Source organism: Carassius gibelio, chromosome B6, assembly GCF_023724105.1.
Source record: "Carassius gibelio isolate Cgi1373 ecotype wild population from Czech Republic chromosome B6, carGib1.2-hapl.c, whole genome shotgun sequence".
In the NCBI taxonomy this organism is placed as follows: domain Eukaryota; kingdom Metazoa; phylum Chordata; class Actinopteri; order Cypriniformes; family Cyprinidae; genus Carassius; species Carassius gibelio.
Window position 1 is genome coordinate 28588865 of NC_068401.1, and position 14217 is coordinate 28603081.

General features: G+C 38.6%; 1 protein-coding gene across 4 annotated transcripts in view; it reads right to left on the reverse strand.

Annotated features, from left to right (window-relative positions):
* The window catches only part of LOC127960214 (E3 ubiquitin-protein ligase TRIM39), a 290581-nt gene that overhangs the window by 172231 nt on the left and 104133 nt on the right, over positions 1–14217 (reverse strand). Inside the window, exons 4-7 of one of the 4 annotated variants that reach the window (XM_052559829.1) lie at positions 8548–8715; positions 8348–8468; positions 8218–8244; positions 6681–8081 (exon numbers count right to left, since the gene is read on the reverse strand). The exons of 2 other annotated variants lie outside the window; for them this stretch is intronic. In XM_052559829.1, the coding sequence (XP_052415789.1) occupies positions 7534–8081; positions 8218–8244; positions 8348–8468; positions 8548–8715 (864 nt within the window). In that variant the 3' untranslated portion in view covers positions 6681–7533. Of the gene's footprint in view, positions 1–6680; positions 8082–8217; positions 8245–8347; positions 8469–8547; positions 8716–14217 lie in introns of those variants that run through there. One more of the 4 variants, XM_052559826.1, reaches the window with a different exon arrangement.

Genomic DNA, 14217 nt, shown 5'->3' on the forward strand with positions numbered 1-14217 from the left:
TCTTATATTAGCCTACCACTAAATTTGAACAACTTTAGGCATGTTCTATTTATGTATTTTTGCTAGAGTACTAAATTACATCTAATGATGTAATGACCATGCCATGGTAATGAGAAAATGCTTATTTAATTTTGTTATATATTATTCTATAAGATTGTAATTTATGTGATGTAGTAGACATACTGTAGGTCAAAGTTAGCCTAACACTGCCTATATGTATACTGGAGATGTATATAATCTACACAATATGTCAGCACTTACCAAGAACATTTCTTTTTAAAGATTTATACACTCATAGATTTAGCTATTTATATGTAATACAAATTATTTTTAATGATTGCAACCTTACAAGGTATTTGTTTGTTTTTCTATATGTTTTCCAGGTAAATAAGTGTTTTATTCTCATTCTGACCAAGATATTTGTGCATTGCAATAAACACCATGATCACTTTGAACTTTTTTAATCATTATTTATTTATTAGAAAAACTTTTTCAATCATTGATCATATAAACATTTTTTTTTTACATGTAACTCTGTATACTGTCCTAGTCACCTTTTGAAAGTAGCTTTGCAGTTCAAATAACGATTGGATCGATTATATTGTTACGCCACCAGATGTCGACAAATGACTTCAAAAAACATTTGTCATTGAATCGTTCATTCAGGAGATTCGTTCAAAAATGCTGATTCATCTATGAAACAAGTGTATTTGATTGAGGAATTGAATCATTCATTCAAACCCAAGTTTTTTAAAATAAATGATTCAGATTAATTAAAAATTTTTATAGACTTCAGCAATAAACATAAATCATGTTATTTTGTTTAGTTGTTTGTTCAGAATCGTGATCTCTATTTTTATTCTCGGTTTATCCAGAATTGTGTAGCTCTAATACATAGCTTGTGTATGTATCCTTTTGTTCTATTTAAAGTAATGTATAGAAGGTATGGCCCGAAAGTGACTCAAGCCCAGGGGCCCCCACCACCCTAAGTCCTGCCCTGCGTGTCGTACATCATCTCGTCCGTACGGTTTTCAGATAAACTCACTCGTGCCGTGTGCGTGGACATACGATCTTCCGACCATCCGAATTCGCACAGTGTACGCCCGCCTTTAGCGAAGTGATTTTGATGTTTATTTACTTACTATTATTTTACAAGAACGATGTGATGTGAGAACATGCAGATATGTTGCTGTGTGTAGCCTGTAGTGTAGAAGTAACGCTAGCGTGCTGTTTGAGGGAGAAAAGTTTCACAGGCATCGAGGGTTCTGGTCTTTTTTATGTTATTTGACTAAACTTATATTATATTACAGGACTTATTTATTTTTTTACACGTTGAGTGACTTAAAATAATTATCACAACACTGGTAAAAGCTTATTCATATTTTCTCATCCTCTGAATTGTCATTATAAAAATAAAAACAATTTAGTTAATTTTAAATTTGACGCACATATATTTTTTTCTACAATAGCAACATTGTTTACCACAGCAAGACCACTTTAGCCTGTAAACTCAATAATATCTCTCTGGAAATAAATTTAAAAATATCAATGTCAATAAAAAATGCATTATATACCGGACATCAAAGTGCAGGGTGAAGGATATGAATAACAAATGTAGCCTGTCATTTGTTTACATTGCAAAGGTGTTCAATTTTAGACAACAACAGTAATAATTATATTAATCACTGAATTCCAGTGTATCAGTTTTTTTATGTTTTGTATAAATATTTAAGGTGGACTTCTTAATTAGGTGCAAGAGTAGTAGTGATGGTTAAAATAATAGATTAATGCTGAAATAGTAAATTAAGCCTTTTTCCTAGATGGACAGAGCATGGAAAGTAATAGATCAGATGAGTAGATGGAGATAGAGGAAGAAAAAGAGGGAAATTTAGAGGCACAAGTGACAGAAAGAGAGCAGGGAACAGCAAGCCAGGAGACAAAGGCTGGTGAGAAAAAGGAAAATGTAGAGGCACAAGTGTTTTCTATAGTTTTTACTATAACCGCTGTTCTTAATTATTCTGTAGAATAGAGAAGAAAAAGCCATCAGGTTGGGACAATTTAAGACATTTCAGTTTCTTATCCCAGAGCTATTATTATTTTAAACTTAAAATTGTCTTCTCTATTGTTTCTTTTTCAAAACCGCATCAAAGCATTTGCTGCTGTATCAATACATAATCATCCATATCGATACGCAAATCAGCAAGGAATGCATCACAATATATTGCTGTATTGATATTTTGAACAGCGCCATTTAAAGCCTTGTTCCATGTGCGCCTTTAATACTTTGAGCACCTGCCCCTCCAAAGGTCTCTACACAGCCCTGTTCAGAGGGAGTGTCAGCCACGTTAAAAAAGTTAGCTTAAGTCATTTGTGGATTAATGCTTATTGGAGATGCAAACCATTTCAAACAAATCAGTTCGATTTGGTGAACTGGTTCAAGAAGATCTGATTACATCGAATGATTCGTTCGTGAACCGGATATCACTACACTACACTGAATAAAGTCATAGTTATTGCTATTTTTGGACCAAAATGTATTTTCAATGCAGTAATATGCAGTTATTAGCTGTACCCACTGTATTTTTGGTTGGTTTTCATGAGACCCCCCCATTGGCCCCCAAATCAAAATTGTCTGGAGCTGCCACTGCATTATAATGAGGGAAGAAATGCCTTATTTACTTTTAAATTATATATTGTACTCTAAAAACTGTTAAGATGTACTCATACATGTATGTGAGCCTATACTATATATCATCTGGAGATATATACAATCTGTAAAATATCACACTTATTTTTTATTTACGATCATCCACTTACAGTAGGTTTAAAATTTACTGAATTTCTTTATGACTGCAACCTTACAAGGGTTTTGTGTGTTTTCCAGTAGTTTACAAGTTGTGTCGCCATTTTGAAATCATTCTACAAAGGAAGCAGAATTTTGTGCATAAACAATTTTATATGACAAAATTTTTTATAATATAAATTTTATAAACAAATAAATAATTATAATTCGACTGGGCATTCTTGTTTTAGAGATTCATAGCTCTGATATGTGTTGTGTGTAGTGTTTGTTGGGGGAAAAATTACACCAGGACTGCAAATCACAAATCCCACAAATCCCAATGCTGTGTGAACCAGTTGAGCTTTGCTGACAACTAATGGTCAAATTTAAGTACTGCACCTACACAAAATCTGAAAGCTCATTTTTTTAAGACACCATCTAAATTTGGAGCACAAATGATGTGACTTTGACTTTCCAGCATCTTTGTTTGTTTGTTTGTCTGTTTTTTTTTTTTTTTTTTTTTTTGGAGAGTAACATGTTTTATAAGATATTTTTAGTATAAAACTGTTGTCATAAACTAAAACATTTCTGTTTCACTTTTCCTTTTTTTTCAGCTCAACAATGAACTGCCAAGGTTCTTCCTTAAAATGAGGCCAAACTAATTTCTATGCTCCAAAACTGTCACGATTGGGACACAGGAAAACACAGGAGGACATCTAGTGGTTAGCCAGGGAACACAAACCAGACACTGTGACAATACCCCCCCTCTACGGAGCGGCTACCAGACGCTCCAAGACGAGAATGACAAAACAAGAGACCAGGAGGGAGGTGGACAAGTGGAGGCTCAGGGGGAGGGACGGAGGGCCAGGAAAAATGGGGAAACCAGAGACAAGAGGAACATGTAAATTGGGGAACAGAGACCAGAAGTGCAAACACAAAACAGGGAGACAAGGAGGGAGGTGGACCGGCGGAGTATCAGGGGGAGGGACGGAGGGCCAGGTTCATAGAGGGTAACAGGGACAGGAAGCGAACAAAACAACAACAACAACACATCAGGAGGAGGATTCCAGGGTGGAGCAGAAGACCACCACATCCGTGTGGTCGAGACCGAAGCCCCCCAGGGTGGAGCAGAAGACCACCACATCCGTGTGGTCGGGACAGAAGCCCACCAGGGCGGCGCCGAAGACCACCACAGTGGGATCGAATTGATGATTTGATCATTGGTGACTTGCATTTGTTCATGAAGATCAATGGTGACTTGCATTTGTTCATGAAGATCAATGGTGACTTGCCTTTTCAACTGGAACCTGACTCGACTCTGGAGGGTCCACGGGAACCTGACTTGACTCTGGAAAGCCCACTGTAGCTGCCATCCTCTGCAGTGGCTCCGGGCTGGCGGCCATCTTGTACGGTGGCGCTGGCTCAGTAGATGGGACGTGACCAGTCTTTGGAATCTCTAAGATTGGACAGCATAGATAAATAATAAAAAAATGTTTCAGCGGCCATCTTGGGCAGTGGCGCTGGGTTGGCAGCTATCTTACCTTGTGTCGCTGGGCTGGTGACCACCTTGTGCTGTGGCGCTGGGCTGGCGTCATAGACAGTAAAAGAAATGGACACAGCGACCCCATTGGAACTCAATTGAGACAAATGAAGCCCAGTTTTAGCGTTTTTTAGCACTTCCGTTTCTGACGCGCAGACTCAAACGAAGCTTGACGACGTCGGCAACTTGTCTGACAGATGTAAATCTTCTAGTGGCTGTGCGTGTAAACTGCCATCGTTAATCTTGCAGAGACGGCGAGCTTGAGCGGGGAGTTCTTTGTCGTGAGTGAGCAGGAGTAAGTATTCTGATCAATTATTTTGTATAGTATTTTAAAATGTAACGCCAGTACGCCATATTAAGTTAATTGCCTGCGAGCTTCTCCTCCTGTCTGTACGGTAATGCGACAGAGAGATGAGTGGTTATGACGCAATCGTTAGCCTATTTTTTACAAAAACTGTTTCTATGGGGCCATAATGTAGCATAGAAGGTAATGGAGCCCTTTATTCATTGTCGTGTATCTTTAGAAATAAATAATGGACAAACGGAGTCTTTAAACGCCTCAGATGTAAAGTTATTCGCTGTCAAAGTGACGCCAAAATGAATGGGAGTCAATGGGAATGCTAACGCAAGTGAAGTTCTGCTAAAAGATGGCAGCCCCCACCCGACTTCAACTTCTGGTCGAGTTCCTTGCCCCCTGGTTGGCGTCCATCCTGCCACATGGCGCTGGGCTGGCGGCCATATTGTGCAGTGGCGCTGGCTCGGCGGACGTGCGCTTCTTCTCGCTTCTCCGTCCACCATGGTGAGACGGTGTCTCTGATCCATCCCACACGAGCTCCGGGGCGAAGGGGGGCCATGGTGGAGATCGATGATGAACCTCTCGACCACTCACTCCTCTGTGTCCTCCCCTGGTCCCGCGAAACACGGCCAGGCGGGTTCCCTCAAACCGACTCCTTCTCTCCCGCTCGGTGGCTGGGGAAGAAAAATCAACAGACATACTGCTGGATCACGTGTGTGACGGAGTCCTTCTGTCACGATCGGGACACAGGAAAACACAGAGAGAGATCCAAGTACAGGTATGTCTTTTATTGGGGTAATCCAAATCAAAAACCAGTCCAGGCAGGGGTCAAAACCAAAATAGCCAATGAAACATAAACAGACACTAAACACACGGCAAGAACAAGATTTAGAACAGTCGTGAAAACTACAAGGACTCCGTGACACATACTAAAACAGACAGGGAATAAATACACAGGGAAATGACAATGCTAATGGGGAATTGGCTGAGTGCAATGATTAATGACCAGTGACAGCTGAGTGCAATGATTAGACAGAGATCGTGGGGAATGTGGTTCATGAAGTGACAGACACCGTGGGGAAGGAGGACATCTAGTGGTTACCCAGGGAACACAAACCAGACACTGTGACAAACTTTCAATGTTTAATAAAATCTTTTTTTTTGACACTGACATTTTTGTCCTATAAATACCTCAAAGTAATATTTCTAACTGGTGCTTAGGGTAAACGTCATTTAGGGCCCCAGAAATAACTCAAGCCAAGGGGCCCCCACCATCCTAAGTCCTACCCTGTAGGGGGACATAACCCCAAATAATCAAAACTAGCAAGTACAACCCTCAACAATTGTGATAAGATTTGCACGAGCCATTCCTATCGTGAAGCTGATGGTCAAATATGTGATTTACTTAAATTATTTAGAGAAACAGACACTTTAAAATGTTATGGACAAAGTTAAACAGTATCTACAAAAGGCAAATAAACTACTCATGAACACCTTTACTAGAATTTATCACGTTTTGTTGTATGCTTGTTTATTGTGTAATACTGAGTCTAACTTGTAGACTTTTTATTAGATAATCTGTTAATGGAATAGAATTGTTTCTATTATAGGTTTATATGTGGCATGTTGGAGCTATTGGTTCTAAATGTGTAGGCAGTTGTTTCTTCATAACAAATGCTATAATGATTAATAATAATTATAAATTAAAAAACAGTCATCATTGGCCTGGTAATGATTAATAGGCTTGTCTTATTATAAAAAATGTTACAGCGAAGAACTATGGTACATGCTTCCAAAAGATGGCCCAGATTAAATCATTAAGAGCCTGATGAACTGTTAAGAAGTAAGGAATAAACAATATCAATAAAATAAAATAAAATGTTAAGTTAGATAGACTTCCCATGGCATGCTGAATTTGAATATTTTTTAAATATTATTTTACAGAAACTTAATATAATGATGATGATAATAATAATAATAATAATAATAATAATAATAATCAAGATTATTTAAATATCTTTTCTCACAAATGAAGAGATTTCTAGATGTCAGGAGTGAAGACATGAAAATGCTTTATAATGCAACAGATTTATACAAAGTGATAGATTGACAGAGAAATGAAACTGGTGTGTACTGACCACCAGTGGACACAGAGAGCAACACGACACTCACAACTGATGATGCCTTTCACTATATAGTCTTCCCGTACGATTATATAATATATTGGGAAAAACAGCAACCATAATTGTAAAGAGCGACCATATATTTTTTTTTCAAAATAAACCTAAAAACCACGACCGATAATTTTTTTTAAACTTTAATTGGTCATAAAGTAAACATTTGTTTTCGTTTTGTTTTGCATAATTTTAATGAAGTGACAAAGACCTGGAGAAAGCCTGTTTTAAATTTTATTGGCATATTAAGAATAATTGTAACATTGGCAGAGAATATGTCCTAATTATTTTCTAATTTACATGTGGTCAACAAAAGCTATAAAATAATATGAAAATAGTGTGTATAATATTATGAAATAAACGTTTTAAAAGGGTTATGACCTTCGTTTGTGATGTTATGTGATATTTATTGTGCATTGGATGCTGCTGTCTCACTCCACAGAACGATCACAGTGCATCTCAATTCTACAAACATTTATTAAGATTATTATAGATTTTTTTTTTTATTATTTTTTTTTTTTTTTGGCAATTTCACTTTGTCAGGTAAAAAAAAAGCCAAGAATATTTATGAAAAGTTAAACAAAAAATCATTTACTGAACAAAAAACATTAAACATATGTAATAAGAACATTTAGATTTTAAAAACTGAAAAACAAATGCTAAAAAATAGCAGGATGTAATGTTGCAGAATTCTAATTATGGAATTCATTATTTTAATCTTGCATTTGTTAGGAGAGTAAATTCATTTATAATAACTGACAGGTGTGATGATCAGTGGGCTTGAGTTTTTACCTCCATCATTAGGGCATGGGCTAAAATATGGATAGAGCTTTTCAGTGAAAGTCTGAGCAGTGAAAGAGTAGATATGAGAGCTGGACTCCACATCATAAAAGGAAACCAGACCCTCTTCATAATCCACAAACACACCGACCCGCTGCGGCTTCACTCTCAGAGACAGAGAGACACGAGGACTAGCACAGGCTTCATATTTATCACCATTCCTCAGAAACACAGTCCAGTATCCATCTCTTGGTCTCAGTGAGATCTGTCCCTTCCTGTTAATGGATTCTCTGGCCACTCCTAAATCCCAATTAGTCTTTCCCTTCACCTGCACCTCAAAATAAAATCTCCCTGAGGAGAATCCCTCCTTTCCCAGGACACAGACACATGGATCAAATCTCTCTGGTTTGTCTGGGAGTTTCTGTCTAATGTCTCCATCTCTCACTTGTTTTCCATCATCAGACAAGATGAGATATGAATTAGCTGTATCTTGATCCAGAGTCACATCCACTGAGAAAACAGAGAATACAGATATTCTGTGATGCTAATGTTTTTATTTAATACAGTGTTGAATCAGATTGTAGTGCAGTAATGAAGCAGTGAGTGTATGAATGTAAACTAGTGTAGTGCAGACAGCACACTGTACCTGCATACTGCTGCATCCACTTCAGCTCTGCAGAGACACATCACAATATAACAATCAGATCTGAAGCTTATATTTAAAGAACAGTGTACACTATCATGTTTCTATCGGATCAGTGTGTGTATTGATGTACCAGTTAGTGTGAGTTTCTCATCTATAGTGTCCTTCAGTTGAGTCAGATCTCTCCTCAGAGTCTTCATACTGATCTCAGGCCAGTTCCTGCTGTTTCTAGGGCTGCACAGGGATGAGTGAATCTACAGCAGGAGAGAGGAGAAATCCTTCAGCATGTCATATCCTGCATTATGATTGATCAGAGAGATCATGTTGAATGACCTGTAGGAGGTGGAGGTGATCTTCAGTGTGTGAGAGCTGCTCCAGCTCAGTGTTTCTCATCTTTAGCTCAGTGATCTCCTGCTCCAGCTCTTCAATCAGCTCTTGCTCCTGTTTCTCTGCTGCTTTCTGCTGCTCCTCCATCATCTCCAGCAGTTCAGTATAACATCCCTGTTTCCAGAATCCATGTCATTATTGCTCATACATTAGTGTTTTTAAGGGGATTTAAAATACCTCAACAGAAGAATAAACTTCCTCCTGCACCATTTGCACTGATTTATTCTCAAATCATGTGTTTAGTTGAGAGAAGTTGTGATATCACTGTACTATAAGGTGATAATACTGTCCAGCAGCTTTACTCCAGAACTAGACTATACACAAACATTTTCCTCCAGATCACCTCAATGTGACGAATGAAGGATGACAGAGGGGGAACTGGCACATTTAATTTGGTTTTATCCAATTTTGTACAATCCTTGGTCAAACATTTTTTTTAAATTGTTTTCAAGAGCTTATGGAACAGATATTTCAACCTTAACACAGTCTGGCTATTTTGGGATATCCTGAGCTGATGGTTTTTGTTCTCTCTCTTTTCTTACTCTATTTAATTGCGTATGTATCCGTTTTGCTTAGTTTAGTTTAGTTGTATGTGACTAGTATCATTCATTGCTGTGTTTGTTGCTCACAGATCAGTCACTAAACGTTGATCTTGTTAAGTTACTGCTAGTACTGTATACAGTAGGAAAGCTTTTCTTTCTTGATCAGGAAGATGCTGGTCTGTACATCAAGAGTCATGGAGAGATGCAACTAAATGATGTACAACATATTTAACTTTAATTAAATGAACTCACTTTTCTGACCTGCTGAGTGTTTGATGTCTTGAATCTTCTTGTTTCTGTTCAGGATCATCTGCTGCACGTCTTTCTGTGTCTTCATCAGTTCAGTCTATAGAGAGAACAACACAGACACATTTATCATAACACAGATTTACTGCCTTCAGAGGACACTTATGTTTTTTTTTTTTCAAAAGAAGATATAAAAAATGTGAATCTTCATGATATGAGTCTTTGTTAGTAACTTTCTACCTTCTTCTCTTGACTCTCCTCTTCTATAGCAACAGTGTTGTGGTTCTTGTGGTCTGTCACAGTGCAGATTGAACACACACATGTCTGATCATCTCTACAGAACAGATCCAGAGGTCTCTCGTGTTTCTGACATATATAGTCCTCCAGATTACTCACAGGATCCATCAGTTTGTGTTTCTTCAAACCTGCCACTCTCAAATGAGGCTCCAGATGAGTTTCACAGTAAGAGCTCTGACACACCAGACACGACTTCAGCGCTTTCAGCTTTCTTTCCTCACAGATGTCACACAGAACTTCAGTTGTTTTCAAAGTCTCAGGACTTTTCTTCTTATAGTGATCTACGAGCTCTCTGAGTGTGGTATTAATCTTGAGATCAGGTCTTTGCTTGAATGTGTCTTTACAGTATGGACAGCTGCAGGTCTGGCTGTTGTCCCAGCACTTATTCAGACAGATCTTGCAGAAGTTGTGTCCACATGGAGTCGAGACTGGATCAGTGAACACGTCCAGACATATAGAGCACTGAATCTCCTCAGACAGTGAACTCATGGAGGATGACATTGCTGGAAAGAGACATTATTTAGGATTAGTGTGAACTCCTTCAATACTGTTTATGAAGAACCCCATGATGCACCTCATGAAGCTGGTGAATGTAAAGAGTGTTCAGAGATGAAGAGTGCTGAAGAAACTCAAATATGTAGAGATCATGTACAGTCAGCTGGTTATTAGACAAGCTGATCAAAACCTAAATCTGAAGCTCATCATTACATAACCACTCACCTAAATAAATAAATATATGTACAATAATTATTGTTGTTAAGCTGAAATGATTTGATCTGCTTTACATTCATGAACTGTACATATTCTATATTATAAAAGAAAAATCAAAGTCAAAGTGTTTTTCTGGATTATTGACTTACATGGAGGTAAACTGTCGATACTCTCACTCCTGGAATTTCTTGCTGTTAGTGAAGATTCTGCCATCGTTCTTTCCCTCTTGAAGACTTTTAAAGAAAGACTTGACCAAATTGGACCATCAGCTAAACCAATATTTATATTAAACTGGTTAAAATGTGAGAATTGATAGTGATAGAAACACAATCATTCGTTTGAAACAAAATGAGCGACTCTGGACTATGACCTGCTGTTTAAAGAAAGTACAAAGTTCAAGCTCTATATTTTCCAACAAACATATTTATATCTCCTTAACAAAAATAAGAGTCATGTCTCCAGAAAATGTATTATATGATCATAATTCATTTACTTCCTGTTGCGTGACAAACTGTAATAAACATTATACTTTGTTCAAACAAATTACATAAATTTAACTCAATGCTGATTTCAGTGCAGTATTGCAGACAAGCTATGCAATATTGCGTTCATTATCGAAGGCGATTCATCTGAGATAATGAACGCAATATTGCGTAGCTTGTCAGTGATCTACGGCTCTGTCTATTAAATACCACTCCATTTAAAAGCAGGTGATGGCGATTTAGCGGTAACCAGGGAACCATATTTACTGACTAGATGTGCATGATCATATCGTTAGATATATCTCCCAGCCCTAAGCCCAGGTTTCTTTGACAGTGGCCTTCATCTCATCTGCATCTCATCTGGTCTATTGTTTCTCAACTTCCTCTTGACAATATCCCATAGATTCTCTCTGGGGTTCAGGTCTGGTGAGTTTGCTGGCCAGTCAAGGATTTTGACATTTTACCAACTTTTGGTGCTTTTGTGGGCAGGTGCCAAATCCTGCTGAAAAATTAGTGAAAATGAGCTGAACATTGCACCCCAAATCATCACAGACTGTGGAAACTTAACACTGGACCTCAAGCAACTTGGACTATGAGCTTCTCCACCCTTCCTCTAGACTCTAGGACCTTGGTTTACAAATGAAATACAAAACTTGCTCTCATGTGAAAAGAGGACTTTGGACCACTGAGCAACAGGTGAGATGCCTCTGACGTCGTCTGTGGATCAACAAATTCCTTGACACGTCTGTGTGTGGTGGCTCTTGATGCCTTGGCCCCAGCCTCAGTGTCACAGGGTTTAGTCTGTGTATCCCTGGGTGTCCACTAGAGGTCTCACTTCCCCATATCTTCACCCCACTTCAGTACTCGTCTTCTTTTTTGTTTTTAACGGTGGTTGGCCACCAGCTTTTGGTGCATTACCGCCACCTTCTGCTCCGGAGTGTGAATCAGACAATAGGCTTACAATCTAGTTTCCACATAATAAAATACAATAAATAAATAAAAAATATGTATAACACCTAGACGCAATCATTCATTACCCAACACACTTTCCCATATCCCTGTTTATCCTCATAATCTATTAAACAAACCTGTTTCCCTTAAGAAAGTTAACAATCTTCTAACCTTTGCTCTGTCACCTATGCTCATCAATCCTATTAAAGTTCATTCCTGAACCCCTAATTCCCTCAAATTATTCTCCATTATCACTCTCTGGTCCTCATACCTCCTACATCTTATAATTATGTGCTCCACTGACTCCTCTTCTTGACACTACTCACACAAGACTGTCTCGTGTCTTCCTATCATTTTCAATGATTTGTTCAGCGCACCGTGCCCCAACCTTAATCTTGTCATTACAGTTTCCTCTCTCCTGTACCCACCACCTAACCTAGTTATTTTTACACTCTTTTGAATTAGTTTCTCCTCTCTGTCCCATCTTTCTTGCCACATTTGGTTAGTTTTTTCCCAGATGATACTCTTGACCTCTGCTTTACTTATTTTAATTTGCATTTCTATATTTCCCTTCTTTAAAGCCTTCTTTGCCAATTCATCCACCTGCTCATTCCCTTTCACCCCTACATGTGCTGGAACCCACATAAACATTATGCTTTTTTGTTTTGTGTTACCGTCCAAGGTCGAGTTACACTCCGCGAGTAACTGTATTTAAATAGGGAAAACGTGGAGGTGTTTGGTAGCTTCTCTGCTTGGCCCATATTGAATGAATGGGCTAAGCTGAGTGCTTTCAAAGTGTCACCGCGCGCCAAAGCGATTGAGTGCACGCACTGAGACGAGAGAGGTATGTATCAACTCGTCTTAGGTAAGGGAAAAACATAGTTTAATATGAAAACATGGTGGAGTATCCCTTTAATGCTGTTTTTTTTTTTTGGTAATCTGTGCAGGGTTGTCTTGCCCTGGCAACCATAAACACACTTCTTTTGTGACAATTCGCTCTCTCGCTCTGATCAGTGAATATCTGTTGTGCTCTCAGTGCTCTGCTATACGGGAGCGCGCTCTTCCGGCAGAAGTGCCTCAGGACCCATAGAAGGAAATTCCGCTCCATCTAACGTCACACAGACCCATACTCAAAAAAAAAAAAAAACTTTCCGAAACTTGTGACAAACCGGAAGGAGTTTTTTTGAAACTTTGTCCATGTTTAGCATGGGAATCCAACTCTTTAACAGTAAAAACTTAAAAACTCAGCATTTCAACCCCCCCCCCCCTTAAATTTAACCACCCTTTGTCAAGGGGGAGTGAGGCGGGTGGTTTGACTCAAGTGTTTTGGACCATGGTAGTAGGGCTGAAGGACTTGTTTAAAGGGATAGTTCACTTTCAAATTAAATATTGGTATGTTTTAGCTTAGCTCAAGGACATCCAAGATGTAGGTGTCTTTTGTTTCTGCAGTATTTTCCATTTTGATATTATTAGGTCAAACCATTCTTGTCTGTGACTCATACAATGGAGGTCTATGGTCACCACCTCAAAGAGCATGCACAGAGAAGTCCAAATTAAACAAGTCCCCATTGTAAGTACACAATAGCCGTGTTTCCACTATCGAGCTAAGACCGGGCGTGCTAGTGCGTGCCAGTCGCGTTTCCACTGTCACTTCCGGGGCTTGATCGTGCCTCGCCGGGGCTTCCTCAGGGCCAACGGCCAGGATTTTTTGGCCCGACGAAAACCTTGGGCCAAAGCGGGCCAGCTGGGGCTAGAGGAGGAGTTATGAACAAAGGCGGAGTTTCTCTGTGTCTGGAGAGCGTCAGCGCGGATCATTTCAGAAAGATAACAGCTTTAACAGCAGCATTAACGACGTTTTAAAATAAGTTGAGCTCAAAACTCACTCTTAATTCGCAGCAAGTGTTTGAAATAACTTGATCCGATGTGGATTATAATCACTAAACAAGGCAGAAATATTTATAAGCGATGTAAAAGAGTATGCACGCTAAACATTAACCTTACCATAGTAAACATGGTAAATATGACCGCTTGGAGAAATCAGACGTCAGATTCTTATTCTCCATCACAATTGTGTATTTATTAAGTAACATTTTATCTGTCGTCTCGTTTCAAGAGTTTAGCTCCACGTTGCATATCATCAAAATATAATAATGATTTTTGTTCGGGAGCTTTTATAAAAATAGCGAGTCTGCGCCAAGGATCATTTCAGAAAGATAACAGCTTTAACACCAGCATTAAACACTTTTTTTAGATAAGTCGGGATCAAAACTCACTTTCAGTCAGCAGCCAGTGTTTGAAATAACTTGATCTGATGTGGATTATAATCACTAAACAAGGCAGAAATATTTATAAGCGATGAAAAAGATATGCACGCTAAACATATTACC